Source organism: Pristiophorus japonicus, chromosome 1, assembly GCF_044704955.1.
Source record: "Pristiophorus japonicus isolate sPriJap1 chromosome 1, sPriJap1.hap1, whole genome shotgun sequence".
Classification (NCBI taxonomy): domain Eukaryota; kingdom Metazoa; phylum Chordata; class Chondrichthyes; family Pristiophoridae; genus Pristiophorus; species Pristiophorus japonicus.
Window position 1 is genome coordinate 17,036,350 of NC_091977.1, and position 23,497 is coordinate 17,059,846.

The following is a 23,497-nucleotide window of genomic DNA, read 5'->3' on the forward strand; positions in this document are numbered from 1 at the left end:
AACTGCCTGATCCTCTCATCAAAACAACGGATTGACAAAAAAAAATGTAATGTGAACTCGTGTGTTTTAATAAGCTAACCTATACTATACATTATACTAAATGTTTTCTGTGTTTTTTTTAAGCTAACTGCCACAAAACAAACACGCATTTAAAAATGGCATGCAAACATTTTTTTTAAATCCTTATCGTTTATCATATATTTGTGCACACTTTTCTTTTCATATTTTGACTTATTTGATTATTTTCCAAAACCCTTTTTGCAGATATTGTTTGTGTTTTAATGTTATCCTTGTTATGATGATAGCTAAAATAAATAGAAAAAAAATGTTTTTATCTACAATACTGATTTAGGATCCACTGATATCAATTGTGTTTCAGTTTGTTGCTCATTTAGTATTCATGTCTGATTGAAGATTTTCTTTTTCTAAAAGCATGATTCTACCAAAGTGGCGGAGAGAGAAAAGTCTTCAAAACATTGCACTGTGAGTCTTCCAGATGGTTCCTCACGCACAGTTTCAATCCAACCCGGCATTTCTATTAGACAACTATTGACTGAGCTCTGTGAAAAGCTACAAATTCAATTAGCAGCCATAGACCTCTTTCTGGTTGGAGGTGACAAGGTACGTCAAGCCGCTCTGTGCATCCTTTACAACCTATTTAAAAATGCAAACAAATTGGTGTTGCTATTAACCCCACACGACGGATAGGAGCAAGTCACGGAGAGGGTTAAACATTTTAAACCGGGGAACCCGTCCCAACCCGCCGCGTATACACCCGCTGACTTCTTAAAGTGCAATTAGGAGCCTGATTTAAACTTAACAAATGCTGTCTGGGTTTCCCAGGGCTCAGGAAACCCGGCAGGGATAGGAGTTGGAAGCTACCGGCTCCAGAAGGTCAGGGCTTTATATAGCACACTTTGTGGGCCAGGAGGAGCAGGAGTGCTGCCCCAGTCTCTTAAGGAAGCCTTTGGCTTTAGCCCCTGCCGATCGCAACCTCTCACTTCCCTCTGCCGCAATCGGTGATGCCCCCCGCCCCCACCAAGCCCCAATTTGTAGCCTCCGATTGTTACTCTCTTCCACGTCCCCAAAATGGAAGATAAGAATTTTAATGGGGTCCTGCTGTTACATTCAACAGGACCTTCGCAGCCCCGTCCTTGCTGGGTTTCCCCTGCACTCCTCCGCATCCCTCCCATAAATATCGGGGCCATTGATTCAATCAGTTTTAATTAAAATGTATGTTAACCTATATCTTACCATTAGTGGATTCCTACAACAGTAATGTGCATTTATAAAGTGCCTTTAACTTAGTAAACATGAGGCAATTTACAGATAAAAACAGCTACAGAGCATTAATAGAATAATTAAAGATGATCGATGGCATGGTAAATACCTGTGCTTCGAGGAGGCTTTTGAAGGTGAGGAGTGTTCGGGAGATGGATGGATTTAGAGAGAGAGTTTCAGAGTAAGGCAAAGGCAGCTGAAGGATTTTTCACTAAAGGTGAGTAGATGGATATGGGGGGGGGGGGGGGTGTGCGGAGGAGGCCAGGGTGGAGGGCACACGCTGGCATGTAGGCCTGGAAGAGGCTGTGAAGATTAGGTGGGGAAAAGCTATGAAGGATTTGCAAATTATTTTGAATTCAATAGGATGTTGGTGAGGGAACCAATGGAGGTCGACAAAGATGAGTAATAGAGGAGCCGGATAGGATGTAGATGGCACAGGAGGCTGGTGGGCAGAGCTCTGGAGAAGTTGAGTTTGGACATGATGGTGTAAAGGAAGCTATGGATAAGGGTTTCAGCGATCGTGGAGTTAAGATAAGGGTTGTCCAGGCCTTATGTGGGTGGCAGTGAAGAGCAGGAAATGGGTGGCAATAAAAGGGAGTTGGAAAGGCAGGGAAGAGAGGGAAATGGATGGCAATGAAGGAGAAGTAGGACTGAAGTGAGCGGAAAACGGTTGAAAATGAAGGCTGGAGGGAGGGAGCAGTAATTGGGAGGTTTGCTTTCAAGGGATTTAGGGGAGAAGGCCACTTTGCAACAGGGAAGAAAGGGAGTGCCAGTACTAATTGAGTGAATAGGAAAGGGAGACTGGCAGCATTAATGGGTGAGGAAATGGTATCAGCTTGAGCTGATGTGGGGGAAAACGCCTACTGAATGGGAGGGGAGAGAGAGAAGAATAATGCAAGCTTGAACTAAGTCAAAGCAGGAGAAGAGCTCCAGGTTGAATCGCAGGCGTAGAGGAAGAAGAGTGCCAGCTTGTCACGAGGGAGCCTGCCACGGGATTCTCTTAAAGTGCATCACCAATTTCATTCTTCAACATTTGTCTTTGCTCCTTCAATGCAAGCTTAAGCTACAAAGTCCATACAACTTGTTTTCACATGCATAATCTTGACTTCTCAGCCTTTTTGAACCTATTGGTCTGTTTTACTAGTTTTATCAGTTGTCATGTACTAGTATGTCAAGTATGAATATGTTAATTCTGGGAGAGGGCATATTGATGTTAAAAGTTTTGGATTTTTTATTGCTTACTGTTGATTTATATTAACTCTGAATCATTTTTTAAGCCTCTTGTACTTGATCAAGACTGCAGCACCTTAAACTCACGGGAGATTCGATTAGAGAAGCGTACACTATTTCGGTAAGTTAACAAATTGTTATGATTGGAACATAAGAACAGGAGTGAGCTATTCAGTTCCTCGAGCCATTCAGTTAGATCATGGCTGATCTGTATTTTAACTCCATCTACCCGTCTTGGTTCAGTAACCCTTGGCTAACAAAAACCTAGCAGTCTCAGTTTTAAAATTTTAAATTGACAGCTTTTAGGGGAGGAAGTTCCAGATTTCCACTACCCTTTGTGTGAATATTGTGATCTACAAAATGCAGAAAAATTGAATGAAACTTTGAATAAAAATAGAAAGTGTTAAATTATTTTAATAATGCATTGCAAGAGTGAATGCTGAGCTTAATTTTATAGCCAATGTGCCTATGATGTTTAAAATTTCTGTTTGCAACATATTGCATCATTTGGATATAGCCATGGCATCTGCCCTCCCCTGATGCACTTTGGCTGCAATATTAGAAATGAATTGTCGAGATGAAGAATTATAGGGTTTCTTGGCCTAGAAACAGGATTTTCTTAATTTTTTTGACAGCTTGTCTTAATTAATGAGGCTACACTATTGTCCATTTTATTTCCAAATCAGTTAAATCCCCATGTTCAAAGAACTGTTTCAGTGCCATCTACAGTCTGTTGGTATTTGCAATAACAGGAGTTGATATGTGAACGTTATGCAAATTGGGGAAAATACTAATGAATTTTTGTATATTAGGACAGGTGGTCAAAGAGGTAGGATTTAAGGAGCGTCTTAAAAGGAGGAGAGTGAGATGGAGAAGTGGAGGGAATTACAGAGCTTAGGTGGCTGAAGCAAAGGGAGTGGGATACACAAGAGACAAGAATCAGAGAAACAGAGAGTATGGGGTGGGGTTGTGGGGGAGTTGTGCAGCTAGGGGAGGTTACAGAAATAGGTTGGCCTTCTTGAACCTCAGGGAATTTAAGAGTCAATCATGTTGATGTGGCCCCGGAATCACACATAGGCCAGACTGGGTAAGGACAGCAGGTTTCCTTCCCTAAAGGACATCTGTGAACCAGTTGGATTATTACAACAATCCAACAGCTTCATGCCACTTTTACTGGATTATTATCCAAGCCTCTAGATTACTAGTCCCCTAACATAATCACTTCACTACCTTTCTGAATTGTCCTTGTAATGGTCATAGATAGATTTTTTTTAAATAACTTAAATTTCAAATCAGTTTTTGTAAGTTTGGCAAGCAGGTAGAAAAATCTATTAAAATATTTATCACGAGAAGTTCCTCGGGGCTGGTTTCGCCACTCCGCTGCTGTAACTCTGGCGGAAGTTTGGTGGAAACCCTGGTTCCACGCATAAACAGAATTTCTACCAATTAAGTCCGGCAGAGTGGGAGAAGCCTTGAGAAAATTCCTGGCATAGGACTTGTCTTTTTATGAATTTTATGTTCAGGTTGAGGAATATTATTGTTGAGGAATGCAACACTTACAATTTTGAGACATTCAGTTTCAGTATCAAGGACTCCCAGGTAAGTAAAAGCAATGTTCAGTGCGGAGTAAAACTCCCCTTGTTTTGCTCCAACAATGCGTCCCAGCCCTAACCTCATTAGAGTGATCCCTACTTCACATTTTCCATTTACCATACCAGCTGTCCTATGGTCCCTCAGGAAACAATTCCATCCTGTAGACCCATGACCTATGAAGAAATGGATTGTGACTGAACAAGCCTATTTCACATTTGACCCTTACATCCCACATCCCATCCTATGAGTCAGGACGTAATTTAAGGTCCCAGAGGTAGCAGACTGTACCACCCGAACCAAACATTTCTTTTTAACCAGAAACCAAAAGGCGGGATGGGTGAAACATGCTGGCAAGATGATTTAGCACATCAGATGTCATAGAAACATAGAAACATAGAAAATAGGTGCAGGAGCAGGCCATTCAGCCCTTCTAGCCTGCACCGCCATTCAATGAGTTCATGGCTGAACATGAAACTTCAGTACCCCCTTCCTGCTTTCTCGCCATAACCCTTGATCCCCCGAGTAGTAAGGACTTCATCTAACTCCCTTTTGAATATATTTAGTGAATTGGCCTCAACTACTTTCTGTGGTAGAGAATTCCACAGGTTCACCACTCTCTGGGTCCAACAATACTCTCCACTTGCCTGGATGAGTGCAGCTCCAACAACACTCAAGAAGCTCGAGACCATCCAGGACAAAGCAGCCTGCTTGATTGGCACCCCATCCACCACCTTAAACATTCACTCCCTCCATCACTGGCGTACCATGGCTGCAGTATGTACCAGCTACAAGATGCACTGCAGAAACTTGCCAAGGCTTCTTTGACAGCACCTCCCAAACCCGCAACCTCTGCCACCTAGAAGGACAAGGGCAGCAGGCACATGGGAGCATCATCACCTGCAAGTTCCCCCAAGTTGCACACCATCCCGACTTGGAAGTATATCGCCGTTCCTTCATTGTTGCTGGGTCGAAATCCTGGAACTCCCTCTGTAACAGCACTGTGGGAGTGCCTTCATCACTCGGACTGCAGTGGTTCAAGAAGGCGGCTCACCACCACCTTCTCAAGGGCAATTAGGGATGGGTAATAAATGCTGGCCTTGCCAGTGACACTCACATCCCAGGAATAAATAAATAAAATATTGTGCCACAGACTAGTGGGATGCAAGCCTTTGTTCCCGAATTTTCACAATGAACGTGATTTATGCCATTGTAACAATGCACTGGTGATGGGGAAGCAGGGCAAGAATGTCTCTTTGGTTGCACCAAGTCCGACTAAAATAAAGTTGAAAGAGATTGTCCAATCCACATGGTAAAGAAAAACAAAAGTTATTAGCATTTTTAAAATGTTTTTGTTCAAATGTTTGGCTTTAGATAATAATTAAAAGTTGAATACTCTAGCTGTGAGGGTGAATAAAATATGACAGCATACTCTTTCTTCTATTTTCAGACTGGACCTTGTTCCTATAAATAGATCAGTCGGTTTAAAGGCCAAACCCACCAAACCAGTGACAGAGGTGCTACGACCAGTGGTGGCAAAGTACGGCTTAAATCTCAGTGAATTAGTGGCTAGAATTGTAAGTATATTGAAATAAGAAAGAAAAGACTTGAATTTACAATTGCACCTCCTCATATGTCTCAGAAATGGGTCAAAGTACCCTGTATACAGTATGTTTATTTAAAGTGCAGTGACTGTTACATAGAAACATAGAAAATAGGTGCAGGAGTAGGCCATTCGATCCTTCGAGCCTGCACCACCATTCAATATGATCATGGCTGATCATGCAACTTCAGTTTCTTTTTCTTAGGCAGTCCCTCGGAATCGAGGATGACTTGCTTCCACACTAAAAATGAGCTCTCAGATGACTGATGAGTCCGATGTGGGAACTACAGTCTCTGTCACAGGTTGGGCAGATGTTGGTTGAAGGGTCGGAGTGCTTGGGTTGTCGTGCACTCCTTCCGCTGTCTCTGCTTGCTCCCAGCAAAGAGACTCGAGGTGTTCGGCGCCTTCCCAGATCATTCTCTCCCACTTCGAGCGGTCTTGGGTCAGGGATTCCCAGGTGTCAGTGGGGATGTTGCACTTTTTCAAGGGCTTGAGGATGTCCTTGAAGCGTTTACTCTGCCCACCTGGGGCTCATTAGCCGTGTCGTAACTCTGAGTAAAGCGCTTGTTTTGGGAGTCTCGTATCGGACGTATATGGACGGGCCATATCGTCCCCATGCCCGATACGAAACTGTTATGTAGGCAATCGGCAACCATTTTGTGAGCAATTTGATTGCAAAGTCAGCCATGCGATGAAAGGCCAATTAATCTGTTTTTGGTCGTGTTGGTTGAGGGAGGAATATTGGCCAGAGCATCAGGGAGAACACCCTGTTCTTCATTAAATAGTGTCCGGGGATATTTAATGTCCACCTGATTGACTGGAGCAGGAAACTGGGTCCTTGGTTTAATGTAGGGTGACCATATGTTCTAAACCAAATCTGGGGATGCACAGGATGGGAGCACAGCAAAGTAGCCAGGGCAGAAAATGTAGGTTGCGCATTGTAACGAGGCAATTTTTTTTTAGCAGCCTATATTTTGATAATTGCACATATAGAAACAGAAACATATAAAATAGGTGCAGGAGTAGGCCATTCGGCCCTTCGCGCCTGCACCGCCATTCAATGAGTTCATGGCTGAACATGCAACTTTAGTACCCCATTCCTGCTTTCTCGCCATACCCCTTGATCCCCCTATTAGTAAGGACTACATCTAACTCCTTTTTGAATATATTTAGTGAATTGGCCTCAACAATTTTCTGTGGTAGAGAATTCTACAGGTTCACCACTCTCTGGGTGAAGAAGTTTCTCCTCATCTCGATCCTAAATGGCTTTCCCCTTATCTTTAGACTGTGACCCCTGGTTCTGGACTTCCCCAACATTGGGAACATTCTTCCTGCATCTAACCTGTCTAAACCCCTCAGAATTTTAAACGTTTCTATGAGATCCCCTCTCATTCTTCTGAACTCCAGTGAATACAAGCCCAGTTGGTCCAGTCTTTCTTGGGAATCAGTCTGGTGAACCTTCGTTGCACTCCCTCAATAGCAAGAATGTCCTTCCTCAAGTTAGGAGACCAAAACTGTACACAATACTCCAGGTGTGGCCTCACCAAGGCCCTGTACAAATGTAGTAACACCCCCCTGCCACTGAACTCAAATCCCCTCGCTATGAAGGCCAACATGCCATTTGCTTTCTTAACCGCCTGCTGTACCTGCATGCCAACCTTCAATGACTGATGTACCATGACACCCAGGTCTCGTTGCACCTCCCCTTTTCCTAATCTGTCACCATTCAGATAATAGTCTGTCTCTCTGTTTTTACCACCAAAGTGGATAACCTCACATTTATCCACATTATACTTCATCTGCCATGCATTTGCCTACTCACCTAACCTATCCAAGTCACTCTGCAGCCTCATAGCATCCTCCTCGCAGCTCACACTGCCACCCAACTTAGTGTCATCCGCAAATTTGGAGATACTCCATTTAATCCCCTTGTCTAAATCATTAATGTACAATGTAAACAGCTGGGGCCCCAGCACAGAACCTTGCGGTACCCCACTAGTCACTGCCTGCCATTCTGAAAAGTACCCATTTACTCCTACTCTTTGCTTCCTGTCTGACAACCAGTTCTCAATCCACATCAGCACACTACCCCCAATCCCATGTGCTTTAACTTTGCATATTAATCTCTTGTGTGGGACCTTGTCGAAAGTCTTCTGAAAGTCCAAATACACCACATCAACTGGTTCTCCCTTGTCCACTCTACTGGAAACATCCTCAAAAAATTCCAGAAGATTTGTCAAGCATGATTTCCCTTTCACAAATCCATGCTGACTTGGACCTATCATGTTACCTCTTTCCAAATGCACTGCTATGACATCCTTAATAATTGATTCCATCATTTTACCCACTACCGATGTCAGGCTGACCGGTCTATAATTCCCTGTTTTCTCTCTCCCTCCTTTTTTAAAAAGTGGGGTTACATTGACTACCCTCCACTCCATAGGAACTGATCCAGAGTCTATGGAATGTTGGAAAATGACTGTCAATGCACCCGCTATTTCCAAGGCCACCTCCTTAAGTACTCTGGGATGCAGACCATCAGGCCCTGGGGATTTATCGGCCTTCAATCCCATCAATTTCCCCAACATAATTTCCCGACTAATAAGGAGTTCCCTCAGTTCCTCCTTCGTACTAGACCCTCTGACCCCTTTTATATCCGGAAGGTTGTTTGTGTCCTCCTTAGTGAATACCGAACTAGAGTACTTGTTCAATTGGTCTGCCATTTCTTTGTTCCCAGTTATGACTTCCCCTGATTCTGACTGCAGGGGACCTACGTTTGTCTTTACTAACCTTTTTCTCTTTACATATCTATAGAAGCTTTTGCAGTCCATTTTAATGTTCCCTGCAAGCTTCCTCTCATACTCTATTTTCCCTGCCCTAATCAAACCCTTTGTCCTCCTCTGCTGAGTTCTATATTTCTCCCAGTCCCCGGGTTCGCTGCTATTTCTGGCCAATTTGTATGCCACTTCCTTGGCTTTAATACTATCCCTGATTTCCTTTGATAGCCACGGTTGAGCCACCTTCCCTTTTTTATTTTTACACCAGACATTACAAATGCACATATAATTACTGCAGTTGTGATGTCGCACTATAGAAGCGCATTCAGATACCGTTTATGAATAATACAATAGCATTGTTTGGTTTCGTAGGGCCTTCCATCTCCCTAAAGTTGCCTTTGACTCTCGGCTGATGACACTGCTGCAGGCTATTGCTGACACCTGTCCTTTTGTGTCCGCTGCATTCGAGCATTGCTGACTGATTAAAAAAAAACTTCATATATTAACGGAATAATTGGCGGACCAATCGGCCTCCGAATTCCGACCATTTTGAATTGAGAGGAGATGATGAAAGCTAAATTACATTATTGTGCACAAAAACTCAGTAAAATAAATTAACAATCTCATCTGTTTTGCAAAGATTCCTTCAGAAGATTAATAAAAAATCTGGAGCAATTCACATGTGCATAGCCTCTGGGGAACTGCTATCGTCAATTAATTCAGCTCAGCGACTCTGGTAATTATATCACACAAGCCCATCGACCAATCAGCAGCCTGCGATTCAAACAATGACATCTCGCAGCAAAAGAAGAGGGGACGAAAGAAAGTGGGGATTTAGTTGTCAAGTGAGGCTGGGTTGGGAGTGAGGCTGGGTCAGGAGTAAATTTATATATCAAATGTCTTGTGACTGTGCACCTTTTGCTATGACTTTTGTACCATCACACTTTGTTGATTGGCTCAAAGTAAAACGGCAGCAATCACAATTGAAGAGGTAGGGAACATACAAATCAAAAGTGTAGAAAATAACTAAAAAGCTACCAAGAGAACAGATAGCCCTGAATGACCAGTCAGGAGGACCTACCAAAGAAAGGAGACGGCAAACCAGTTGAATCACTCAAAACATATCTTGAAAAAAATGTTCCAGTAATCGTTTTCAGATGTTGGTAGGCACATTCATTTCAAAGCACGTGTTCTGCAAGGGAAATAAGTTAAAAACTCGATGCAAGATCTGTAGGAAGTAGTTATTTAATAATTCGTTTCTCAAATATCGCTGCCTTTAATTTTAGAGCAACTGCAGATGGTCATCTTAACTCTTTAAATAGATTGATGTTCTAAATTAGCAACCAGAGAGCAGTGAATGGATTCAAACATTAAATGGCTATCAGAAATTTAATTCCATTTAAAAAGAAACATTCCAGCCAAATAGTATGCGTAAAGGCCAATTATTTTTGCTTTAGTTAAATAAATCAGCAAAGCTCAGCAAAAAGACAATTCTGTTTAAGGGGAAGAATTTCGGACCAATAAATCACTTCGCTGCCAGATCACCAGCTGGTTCAGTCTAGGTGGCAGCGCTGATCAAAGCGACGTTAATCCAGCAAATTGGACGTTTCCATTGATTAATAGCGGGGATGAAGTTATGAAAATCTAATCTCACAGTTTTTGACGAGATTCATGGCACAGAGGGTACCTGGAACGAACAGCCTGAGTTACTCATGCCATAATTTCCTACAGTGTTGCTATCGTTAGGGGGCCTATATACTACGCCCATCAGTGACTTTTTCCCCCTTATTATTTCTTATTTCCACCCAAACTGTTTCAACATCCTGATCCTTTGAGCATATATCATTTCTCACTATTGCAGTGATTCCATCCTTTACCAACAGAGCTACACCACCTCCTTTTCCATTCTGTCTGTCATTCCAGATTGTCAAATGCCCCTGAATATTTAATTCCCAGTCCTGGTCACCTTTCAATCATGTCTTTGTGATGGCTTTCAGATCATACCCATTTGTCTCAACTTGTGCCGTCAACTCATCTCTTTTGTTACAAATGCTACGTGCGTTTAGACAAAGTGCCTTTAAATTTGTTACTTTAGTCTTTTTTCCAGCTTGTTTCCTCTCTCCTTCAAACTCACTTTCTTTATTTTTTCTTTCTAATTTCCGCTTTTCTCCCCTCCCTACTGAATCAACTCTCAGGTTCCCATCCCCCTGCCAAGCTAGTTTAAACCCTTCCCAACACCACTAGCAAACCACGCCCCCCCCCCAACGAGGACATTGGTCCCTGCTCCGTTGAGGTGCAACCCGTCCGACTTGTACAGCTCCCACCTACCTCAGAAGCGGTCCAAATGTCTCAGGAATCTAAAGCCCTCCAGCCTGCACCATCTCTTCAGCCACGTATTCATCTGCTCTATCTTCCTATTTCTGTACTCACTAGCTCGTGGCACTGGGAGTAATCCGGAGATTACTACCGTTGAGGTCTTGCTTTTTAGTCTCTCTCCCAGCTCCCTAAACTCTGCCTGCAGGACCTCATCCCTCTTCCTACCTATGTCATTGGTACTGATGTGGACCATGACCTCTGGTTGTTTGCCCTCTCCCCCCAGAATCCCCTGCAGCCGCTCAGTGACATCCTTGACCCTGACACCAGGGAGGCAACATACCATCCTGGAGTCACGTCTGCGGCCGCAGAAACGCCTGTCTGCTCCCCGCTCCCCTGACTATGGAATCCCCTACCACTATAGCTCTTCCATTCTTTTTTTTCCCTGCCCCCCCCTCCCCTCCCCCCCACCCCCCCCCCGGCTCCCCATGCAGCTGAGCCACCCGTGGTGTCATGGACTTGGCTCTGACTGCACTCCCCAGAGCCACAATCGCCCCCACTGGCACTCAGAACAGAATACCAGTTGGAGAGCAAGATGGACTCAGAGGACTCCTGCACTACCTGCCTAGTCCTCCTCTTCTGTCCAGGGGTCACCCATTCCTTATCTGCCTGCACACTCTTAAGCTGTGGGGTGACCGCCTCTAGAAACGTGCTATCCATGTTGCTCTCAGTCGCACGGATGCACAGTGGTGACTCCAGCTGCCACTCAAGCTCCAAAACACGGAGCTCAAGTTGGTGCAGCCGGAGACATCTCCTGCACATGTGGTCACCCCAGCTGTGTGAAGCATCCAGGATTGCCCACATGCCACAGGATGTGAAATCCATGTGACTGAGCTGTACTGCCATCCCTCTAGTTATATCCGCAATTATCATATAGATCTAAACTCTAAACCTCAGCAAAACACGCCCAGAAACTACTCAGCAAACAGCTGATTTAATTAACTCCTTAGCTAAGAAGGATCACAGTTCCTTCTTACTTACATCAATGCCAAAGGTTTCCTACCGAAAGAAAAGAAAAAGATAAAATACTCACCAATCCACCAGCCAATCACTTACCCGCTTGGCTGTGACGTCACACTTCGATTTCTTTTTACTTCGTTGTTTACTTTCTGCCCCTGCTGCAGCTGGCCTCCTCCCGACTGCCGCTGCTCCAAGCCGCCGCCGCCCTTTGTAGTCCCGCACCCGCTCCGCTATCGCGATGCTGGCCTCCTCCTGACACTGCAACTCTAAAAGCTGTCTGAGAACATGGGCCGGGAGGACAATGAGAACCCGACAGACCAAGTTCTTGTCTCATTCCTATCTCGTGCTATATATTCCTCTGTAACTTTCTTCCCGTCTCTTTTGTTTCTAGTTTATACTGAGGATATATTTTGTGCTACGTTTTTATTCCATAGAATGGGGAATCAGAAGCTTTAGATCTTGGAGTTCCTATCTCTAATCTTGATGGACAGCGTGTAGTTCTGGATGTTGCAGAGCATTTTAAAGGGCAAGGTAAGCAGAATGTATCGTGTGTGTATTTTTCCCCATAATTATTTCCTTTTCTCACCTATAGTACATAGCTATATATTACCGTGCAAAACAGTTAAATGAATGATGATTTTGCCAAGTAATTTTATTTACTTAGCTGTCAATTATTTTATCGGTTTTAACTGTTTGAATCAAGTTTGGCATGAAGCTAATAAATGGATTGCAAATTGGATTACAATTACAATAGTGTAAAATGGGTTCACAGTTATAGATAACCAAAAGTATATTTATGCAATTTGCTTGATTACAATACACACATTACAGTGCAGCATAACATTTTCTTCTTTAAACAAGGACTTCAAAATTTTTTAATAAAAAGGACATAAAATCCATTAATAAATTATCTTTAAAAACATGCCACACTCTCTGCCACAGTTTGTTGCCAAGAGGTTTGTGTGTTGCTAAAACTTGGGTACGGTAGCATAAGTGGTTTTGTTACTGGACTAGTAATCCAGAGGCCTGGACTAATGATGCGGAGACACGAGTTCAAATCCCACCATGGCAGCTGGGGAATTTAAATTCAGTTAATTAAATAAATATGGAATAAAAAGCTAGTATCAGTAATGGTGACCATTATTGATAATCCATTATTGGGATGCTTTTAGTGCCTACTACCGTGAAGACCGATACAAAATATTTGTTCAAAGTCTCTGCCAGTTCCCTGGTCCCCATTATTAGCTATCATTGGAAAAGATAGAAAAATAATTTGTGCATTGGAGATTTTATTCGCTTAAATATTTTATTTCTTTATCAGTCATTAATTTAAGAGGGCTTGGGATGTGTGTGTGTGTGTATATATATAAATAAACATCTTGCAGTCTACTTTTGGTGTATATTCAAGTATCATACATGTGTATATGCAAATTAATTTGTCCTCCACCTGATGGGCTTAAATTTCATATTCATAAAAGCGCAACAAATCACAACTAAACAGATAAAGAATGTACCAAAGAAAAGCAGGAATGAAAACTACTAATGTTTTTTTGAAAGCAAAGAATCACTACAAGCAGAAGCTACTGGCAAAGGAAAGCAAAAGGGAATCAATTAAGTCACTCAAAATATTTTTGGAAAGCTCTTTGTTCAGAATCTTGTTTCTTCATCCAGCTCACTATACACAAATAAAAAGATACAATTTATAACCTAGCAAGCACGCAAAAATCATATTTCAGCCCAACCTCTTGAAAATGCATTAAATAAATCTTGTTCTCTGAAGCCTAAACTCTGTCAACAACCTGAGGTTTGCGTTTGGCTCTGAGCTTGCTGTTGTGACGTCTGGTGCAAGTAACCTCAGACACCACTGTTGCAATCATTCTGTAAGCAATGTCATGGGAATTCAATTTTTTTTAAAGTCCCCTCCTTCCCTCATTCTAGCTGTCGCTTCCCTGCAGAGCTATGCTGTTGTCTGGATGTTCACCTCCCTCAGTGCTGCTGGCTATAGCACCACCTCCCTCACTCCTGCTGTTGTAGTTCACTAAGGTTTCAATCCTGCTCTGATGCTCAATCCCCCTTCACTCAGTCCCACTTCGCTGCTGCCCTATGCTCCTGTCAGGAGTCTATGTGCAGTATCCTTAAAGCCTTCCAGATCTCTCTTACCACCACTACCCGCCACCCCACACACACACAGTTCCACTACTGTTGGTGCACACAGTCCTTTCCCTCAGTCCTGCTCTGCTTCTTCCTACGGCACATACTCGCTCAGCATTGCCCTCAGTCCAAAGTGCTGCTGCCCCACAGCACCCAGTCCTGCTTCGTTGCTGTCCTAATCCTAAATGAACTCCCTCCCTCCCTCATTCTCATTATTCTGCTCCCTTAAGCACCCAGTCAGGTTCCCAATTTGCTGCTCATAGCACTGCAGGAATCTGTTGATTTATTAATCTTCAGTTCCAAAATTCTTTACCCACACGGTAAAAACCTACATGCTAAATTGAAGGGATAATATACTGATTTGATATTTTGTGTAAAAAGCCATATGTATTTATTTCTGAAACTGATATGTCAGGAGGGAAAAAATATTTCCTCCCTGAGGTAAGGTTAATCTAAACCTATTTCTCTGTCTCTGAGCAAAATTATTTTCCAAATCCTTTTATCAGAGATATGCACCCATTCCCAAACTCTAGTGCAGGAACAGTGTAACCTCTGACACAGTGAGTACTGCCAGAGGAGATCTGTTAGCATAGTAAATAATGTTAATGTTAACAGTCATCCAAATTATCACAGTAAAAACAACTAGCCAAATGTTACTGATGCTTTCATCTGATCATTTAATAGAGTGTCTGGCCTTACACTGTTTATTTACAGACAGACAGAACAGTGCGGTAGGAAAACCGGGCTCTTCCAACACTGGCACACAAAATCATGGTGCTAAGGTAAACTTTTACCTTTTTATATGCTATAGAAGTATAATTCTGCCATTAATGTTTGCCGCAAAAAGTATTTAGAAAAAAGGTAGCAAAATATAGGAAAATATATGCTCTGGCAGCTACTATTCCCTCCAATTATATCAGTATATTCTGTTTTTTGATGCAACATAACATATCTCTCTCATTTATACTCATAATTTTATTATTAGGATTATTAGTACAGTAAGTAATTTTTTACCTTCTACTTCATCCACATTTAGTTTTGGCTGTCTCTTACTAGGTGATGCCCTCAGATTATATTAATATATTCTGCTGTTTTTAGATGCAACATAACATATCTTTCATTTATAATCATCAATTTTATCAACACCAGGAGGATGGAAGATCTGGGGGAAAGCCCTCTTCGGTTAAAGTACGAGGAGATAATGGAAAATCTTCCAAAGATGCAAGACCTTTGAAGAAGGAAGATATAATTCAAAGGACAAACAGAAAGAGACAGCCAAAACTAAATATGGATGAAGTAGAAGGTAAATTACTTACTGGACTAATAATCCAGAGTACACTAGTTGAAATCCCACCAGGGCAGTTTGAGAATTTGAATTCAGTTTTTTTTTAAATCTGGAAAAAAAAAATTGATATCAATAAAAGTGACCATGAAGCTGTTGGATTATCATAAAAACCCAATTGGCTCACTAATATCCTTTTGGGAAGGATACCTGCCATCCTTGCCCAGTTTGGTCTATATGGGATAAAACCCCGGATGGATTGCATTCACGCATTTTAAAAGAATCTAGGGAAGAGATAGCAGAGGTATTACTAAACATATTTAATAATTTGTTAGAAAAAGGTGTAGTGGCAGAGGACTGGCTATTGAGGGAGTGCAGCGAAGGTTCACCACACTCATTTCTGGGATGGCAGGACTGACATATGAGGAGAGACTGGATCAACTGGGCCTTTATTTGCTGGAGTTTAGAAGGATGAGAGGGGATCTCATAGAAACATATAAAATTCTGACGGGACTGGACAGGTTAGATGCAGGAAGAATGTTCCCGATGTTGAGGAAGTCCAGAACCAGGGAACACAGTCTAAGGATAATGGGTAAGCCATTTAGGACTGAGATGAGGAGAAACTTCTTCACTCAGAGTTGTTAACCTGTGAAAATCCCTACCGCAGAGAGTTGTTGATGCCAGTTCATTGGATATATTCAAGAGGGAGTTAGATATGGCCCTTATGGCTAAAAGGATCAAGGGGTATGGAGAGAAAGCAGGAAAGGGGAACTGAGGTGAATGATCAGCCATGATCTTATTGAATGGTGGTGCAGGCTCGAAGGGCCGAATGGCATACTCCTGCACCTGTAACCGAGGAGGACTGCAACAAATTACAGTAGGATATTGGGGCCATCTTGCAGAATGGGCATATAATCGGCAAATGGTAGTTCAACACAGATAACTGTGAGGAATTACATTTTCATAGGAAGAATAGGGAGGTCACTTATTACTTGGAGGGTGAGAGTCTAGGTGGGGTAGAGGAAAAAAGGGATCTCAGAGTACAAATCACTAAAAGTTGTGACACAGGTTAGCAAGGCCATAAACACAGCAAACTTAAGCACTAGGGTTTATTTCTAGAGGTATATAATTGAAAAGTAGGGAAGTTATGCTAAACCTGTATCTAACCTTGGTTAGACCACACTTTGTGTACTGCGTACAGTTCTGGTCTCCATATTATAAAATGGATATAGAGGCAGGGCAGAGGGTGTAGTGAAGATTTACAAGGATGATACCATAAATACGAGTGTATACATATCAGGAAAGGATGAACAGGCTAGGTCTCTTTTCTCATAAAAAAGAAGGCTGAAGGGTGACCTAATAGAGGTCTTTAAAATTATGAACGGTTTTGATAGAGTGGATGGAAAGAAAACGTTTCCACTTTGGGGAAGAGCATAACTAGGGGCCATCAATATAAGATAGTCACCAAGAAATCCAATAGGGAATTCAGAAGAAACTTGTTTCCCCAAAGAATGTGGAACTCGCTACCACAGTGAGTGGTTAAAGCAAATAGTATAGATGCATTTAAAGGGAGGCTAGACAAGCATATGAGGGAGAGGAAACAGAGGGTTATGCGGATAGATTTAGATGAGGAGATCAAGTGGAGCATAAACGCTGGCATGAACAAGTTGTGCCAAATGCCTGTTTCTGTGCCGTATATTATATGTAATCTTATGTAATATGGCATCAGTCCCCCACTTAACTCTTAATTGCCCTCTGAAGTGATCAGCAAGCCACTCCGTTGTTTCAGAAATTGCTCAGCAGTGGAAGAAGGCCCACCACCACCTTCAGAGGGAAACTGGGGTGAGCAATAAATGCTGACCTTGCCTGTAACACCCACATCCCAAGAATGAATTTTTTAAAAGCTTACACTTGATTGTAGTGTTTAGAGGCTATATTGTAGAATCCCAGTGAGCTGTACCTTGCAGTGACAGTAGTGATTTTCCTCATCCATCTACCAATGTCCACCAAGGGGATATACCGTAGCTGGGACAACCAGAAGCAAGGAAAAATGGTTGTAAAGTTACCTCAGGAAAGATAGGAGAACTGAAAACGGAAAATAAAGTAAAGAATATATCGTCCTACAACAAAATGCTAAAAGAAAGTTGCACAAAATAAAACAGCTTCTTGCATTTGTATAGCATTGTTCACATACACAAAAATGTCTTGAAGCACTTTACAGGGGGTGGTGCTGATGATGAAAACAGTTATAGGAAGCTATTGAAAACTAGGAAGGAAAGTGATTTGGCATCAAGATTCTGGAAAAAATGTCTTTAACGGTTGCATCTGTAGAATCGGCAAAATTGTGATGTGTACTTTTGTTAAGTACGCTAAAGATGTATATGATTGAGTTTAGTTTCAATTCAGTTTAGGCCTAACACTTATTGGAGAGAAAAAACAATGCTTCGCACAAAACAGTTGAATCATAAATAAAGCCAGCTAAGATTTAGCTTGATCAAATCTCTGAAAGTCAGAGAACCTTTGAGTTTGAGTTTGATCTAATACTCATTCCTCATGATATGTAGAACTAGCCCTAAAAAATATATTAAGAAGTAGCTTAATGCACTTTAAAAAAAATATATATATATTCCTTTTTTTGGGAGCAGAAATTAAGAAAAGTTTCCACATGTCATTCCAGTGTTGCTACCAGTCCTATTTAACATTGATCTCCACCCACACAGAACAAGTCCCACTGAACCCAGCACGCTGTGTAATATGTTTCATCTGTGATGTTCTTAATTCATCGTCTCAAACTGTTCCAACCAGTGGCAGTCATGTACCCACAAATATTTTACATCGGTGTTCTACAACATAACATATTCTCTGTAGAAACAGCCCAAGTTTGAAAGGGCAAATTTTGCATCTGTAATTTCAAGCACCTGCCACAACACTTCACTAAATCCAAGTGATGGCACTGTATTTGCTGGCTGTAATCCAGAACCACAAACCTGCCCCAAGTGTCTATCATTGCCATTCCTCATTAAACTACTTGGGGGTGTATAGAAAAGGCCCACTGTAACTTGCACACTAAAGTTCATTTTGCTTTCCTGTGGAAAAGCACTTGGTGGTTTGGCCAGTCTTGAAGTTGGAGACTTGCTATGTGAGGAAATCACAATTTGTCAACCTGCATCCTATCACTTTTTTCCACCTTGAACAAGATCACAAGAGCTGATGTAGACGATAATCATCTTTCTTCTTCTCATCCTGCTCTAAAACTAATGTAAATGTTCATTTGCTTTGTGGTAGTTTAACAAAATATGTTGAGACAGTGGTACTCTTTGTAATTCTGGATGAATTGAAAAGTCACTTATTTTAGAGTTGTCTTTGATCAATGAGCTAACCCTTTGGTGCCACAGACACTTCCGTTACTGTTTGGCTTGTAACAAGGAAATGACTGCTTTATCTTGTATAGCAGTAAGAAAATTTCATTCAGAATCATTAATTCCAAATATTTCACTATTTTTGAGAATTAGCAAAATTTAAGATACGAGAATGAATATAAAATGTATTTTTTTAAAGTAACATTTAAAGGTTTACACAAAATTTTAAGAGTTTGACTAGTTATTTTCAAAATATAAAGTGATGTTTCCCTACATTCCAAAGTGACGACACACATAGGCCGCAATTTCGCCAACGGGTGCGAGTTGGGTGTGGGCGGCATCAGTGGTGGGTGGGGAACACGCTCCTGGCTCCAGCTCACCTGCTGATAGCAATCTTCAGTTGATGGGGCTTGTAAAGCCCGCCCTACGAGGTTCCCGGCCAATTAACAGCAAGCGGGTCTGATGACCTCATCTTATGACGCATCAACAACCGGTTTCCTTAAAGGCACCATGGCCAACTTTTTTCTGACAGTTCTTCTGTCAGTGTTCTGTAACATTGAGTTGCTGCAAACACTGACAATCACTGCACAAAGGTGTCCGGCTACACTCAGGCTCTCCCATGACTCCCTCCAGTCACAGCAGGCAGGGACATTCTCTTCCCTTCCAATGGGTGGAAGAGACCTTCCCAGGAAACCAATGCAACCTGGTTGCACATTGCACAGGAGGGCACAAGCAGGGATGTCAGCTGGAGGAGTTAGCTGCAGTGGCATAAACCTTTCAGTGATCTCAGTAGATACGAAACGTTACTACAAAGCCACACTCGGCCTCATCCTGCTGTGCCACTCATCACATCCCCATCACTCTGCATTCCCTACCCTGCTCCTACATATCCTTACTCGCACCAACTGACCTTGCACCTCCACCCATCCCTCTCGCTACATTATCACATCCCCATCTCACTAGCCACCCCTCACACTTGCCCTCATCCTTGTCCAATCATACCAACTAACAGCATGCAAGGGATTTGGGTGTTTTAGCCAATGTTCGTGTAGACTTTCTGCTAATGTGTTGTCAAACATTGAAATCTTTATTTTGAACACTTTGTGTTCTTGGACAGATTTATGTGCACCTTTGGAAGTGACATAGTGAATTGCAGTGAATGGTGAGACATAAGGGTACCCTGCACACTGGTGATGACTGAAAGGAATGGCTTGGGCATTGCAGGGATGGTTTATGGTTCTGGTGTTGGATGGTGCCAACTTGGTACATCATGTATCAGCCAGGGTGTACAGCGTCAGTAAATGTAGCCATGGTGAGGCCATCCCTGGCCTCCCGGGCAGCAATGTGGTCGGGTACTGCTGTCCTCCGTCCTGTGTAGCATCAGGTGATTACGGAGAAGGTTGGTGCTATTGGTGATGCTGGTGTGCCTGGTGATGGGGCTGAATGTGATGGGATTCTGCGGAACAAGGTGAGATTTTGTCAAGGGCGCCGATGCTGCTGGAATAGATGGCAGGTGAGGTTGAAATGACAGAAGCGATCTGTCACTGGTGAGAGAGGTTGCTCCAAGGAGGTGTGGTGGGTTGCTTCCAACCTGCATACAGCTCAAAAGTTTCTTCCAAACCCTGAAGGCTTCATCTTCTGACATTAGAAAGTGAATAGCTGTGAAATGGTAACTTTTATACTACTTTTGCAGCTGTTAACTTGCCAAAGCCATAGAGAGTCACTGAGAACCCGACTCCACTTTCCTGGCATGTTCCCCAAGAGACAGCAAACCCGTCAAAAAGTTGGTAAAATTTTAAATACCTGCTTTTAATTCTTTTAAACTACCTGTTAAGTAACTTAATGAAGTGGCCTGCCGCTTGGTGTCGGCTCTGTGATCCGCACGCAGACCTGACAGCTGAGAAACTGACACGGAGGCAGGTTCAGAGCGGGATCCCAACCTGCTGTCAATCAGGCCTATCAATCAACCTCCCGCCGGGAAAAGCTGTCGGGGGTACCGAGCGGCAGCTGATCCACTCCCACAGGGCAATTTGCCATACTGGGCGGAAAGGGGGTCACCGCAGGTCGGTAAGAGGTCACCACATACCCGAAGGGGCGGGAACATGGGCGGGGCGGTAGCGAGCACACCACAAAAATAAAGGAGGGCAATTTCTCAAATGTCGGCACCTCCGCCTCTTTGAGATGGTAACAGCTCTTAAAAAAGGGGCAATTTCTTTTCTGTGATGATCAGTCTTGAGGCTTCATTTGATTGACAAAACTTCTCCCAAGGATACATTTTTCCCCTCGTTTGTGAGTCTATTCTTCCCCCTGCTCAGAATTACACCCCTTTAAGGTATAATAATATTTGACTCAATGGCTGAAAAGTCACATCAGAGGCTTTACCAAGTTGGACATTGATGATAAAATAATAAAGCACCATGTTGTCATGCATGTCAATCATAGGCAGTCCCCCGAACGAGGATGACTTGCTTCCACAAGAGTTTACAGATATTTCAATGAAGAACCCGATGTTCCAGTCCTGAACTCCAATTGAGGGGGTGGAAGATGCCTGTGCGTGAATTTTTTTAATGTGTAGTGATCAGCAACCACACAGGCTTGACAGAGCTAGGCCTTTATCCAGCAGCAAGGATTAACCAGGATGACTGGAGACCTGCTCTGCTGTATGACCTAGTATGCACATATATCGCAGTGTGGGCAGGTCCGTGCTGGTCCTGGGCCCTCGGCTCTTCTGGGCCCCGTACCCTCATTCGCCGCACCTCCGCCACCATGTTCCAGGGCCTGGCGCTGCAGCTCTATTTATAGCCCCGACCTGCAGTGGTGTTCTCACATGTAGTCTGCTCCTGAATGTGGGTTGCACCTCAAACACATAGGCTTCACCCTAAATGTACAGCCTATTGAAAATTTAATACAGTGACTACCTTACTAACTTTAATTTTTCTATTTTGTATTGTGGCAGAGTTTTTTGACCTTCTATCCAAAGCTCAGAGTAACCGAGTAAATGATCAACGTGGACTTCTGAAAAAAGAAGACCTTGTTCTTCCAGATTTTCTACGCCTCAAGCCAACCATACCCGAACCTGGCTCCTCCACACCTGCAGCGAGTAAAGGAAATGGTAGGAAGAGAGAGGAAAAAAGCCAAACTATGCACAGGAGCGCAATGTCAGCACAACAGCCTGGTAAATTAGAGTATACGAACTCCAACACAGCTAACTCATCCGCACTGAATTTCAACGAAAACTCAAACAATGTAAAAGCCAAGCCAATACATCAACACGATAACTGTCATCGACCTGTGTTAGTGCCACCCAATTATGCAAAGCCAGATTCTAAGCAGACAAATGATGGCCCCTTCCAAGTGCCGGTTTCTCCTATTCCACATGTCAATGACCAAAGGTGGGAAAAGCGGTCTGGAGACTGGCAATCGGAATCCGTTCCACCTTACGAGGATGAAAATGCATTTGATTTGACTTTGGTGGCAGAAGGTGATATCAATAGCCCAAACAGTACATTATTACCGCCCCCGCCAACAACACCATCCACTGTCAGTAAACTGGAGATAGCTAACTATACTCCACCAACTCCCTACACAGATGGTCAGGAGAACTCCTCACACTGCAGATCCACTTCAGGTATTTAATTGTGGCATATCCGTGACAAAAAGAAAATCCTTTATAATTATATTGATTGTGTTGAGATTGATCACATTTAAAAGGAAAAAGAAACTGGAAACAACTATCCAAAAACTTGATACATGATGCACTAGTTTCAGTTTACACCTTTTCTAAGTATTTAGCTGCTGATAGTTCTAGTCATGTAAAGTATATATGGAAAAAAGTCTGGATTGGGGTACAACACAAGAATCAAGTTTTAATTAGCATGTACCAAGCAGGACTTATTTTTATGTAACCAGTGTCTGAAGATATATTTTATTTGCCCTGCTGCACTTTCGAGAATAATTGCTGTTACATATTCTTGTAATTTCTGCATAAACCTAACTTTAATCCATTGGTGGGTGAAAAATTGTCACAAGGGTACGTGGGGACCATGCATATTTTGCAAATGCTTTGAATGAGGTTTCAGAATCTGTTTCATATCAGGCAAAAGATAACAAAAATGACTTAATCTATTCTCCCTTCCCATCTCGTTATGAGTATCAATTTCAGTTGAGCTTGATAGCTGAGTAGCTAGCTGAAATATTTGACTTGATATAGAGTAAGAATTATGCACAATCCTACCCACTTAAATCGATATCTTGGGGACCATTCTCATTTTGTCGACAAACGGACATAATACATGAAAATAAAATCATCAACACAGAATTTCTGAATGTTAAGTTTTTGTACATGTATTTACATTAAATTATTTTTTTTAAATAGTCATTTAAGAATAGACTGTTTCAAACATGACACATGTTCTTTTCAGATCGGGGCTTGTAGCTTATCTAAGTATTTAGCTGCTTTCATTGCTGTTGATGGCTCTGATTGAGAAATAAATAATGCCTGCAGTTCACACATGCTAAATGCTTCTTTACACGTCACGTGATGAATATTGGCTTTGTTGGACTCTTCATCATTTTCAGCTTCTTGGCTATAGTCTTGGCCTTTCTTTACTGAAGTGGATATCTTCATCTGTCAGTGCTGCAGCACACCACTCGTTTTGATCCACGTTAATAGAAAGATTTATGAGCTCTTCCTTTTGCAAGCCAAGAGCTTCACACAGAGTCTGATCGGCACCATCTTCTTCAGCTCCATCAGCTGTGAATCCATCATCATGTAGGTCACAGAAATAAGCACGCATAAAGCAATTTTGAATTGTCTCTTGTTTTAACAATGTTCAGCCTTTTATTAAACTGTGCAGTGACCCCAGTAGATTTTCCATAAACTCTTCCTTGG

At 42.4% G+C, this 23,497-nt stretch overlaps 1 protein-coding gene across 8 annotated transcripts in view; it reads left to right on the forward strand.

The window, feature by feature from the left end:
• rgs12b (regulator of G protein signaling 12b) overlaps positions 1 to 23,497 on the forward strand; it is a 413,483-nt gene that overhangs the window by 283,502 nt on the left and 106,484 nt on the right. For 7 of the 8 annotated variants that reach the window (XR_011592975.1, XM_070877883.1, XM_070877890.1 and 4 more), the window contains 7 exons: positions 433 to 621; positions 2,559 to 2,632; positions 5,552 to 5,678; positions 12,249 to 12,345; positions 14,680 to 14,747; positions 15,115 to 15,268; positions 21,563 to 22,234. Coding sequence is in view for 7 of the 8 variants with exons in the window: in XM_070877883.1 (XP_070733984.1) it covers positions 433 to 621; positions 2,559 to 2,632; positions 5,552 to 5,678; positions 12,249 to 12,345; positions 14,680 to 14,747; positions 15,115 to 15,268; positions 21,563 to 22,234 (1,381 nt within the window). In the remaining variant the exon portion in view is untranslated. Of the gene's footprint in view, positions 1 to 432; positions 622 to 2,558; positions 2,633 to 5,551; positions 5,679 to 12,248; positions 12,346 to 14,679; positions 14,748 to 15,114; positions 15,269 to 21,562; positions 22,235 to 23,497 lie in introns of those variants that run through there. The other variant, XM_070877896.1, reaches the window with a different exon arrangement.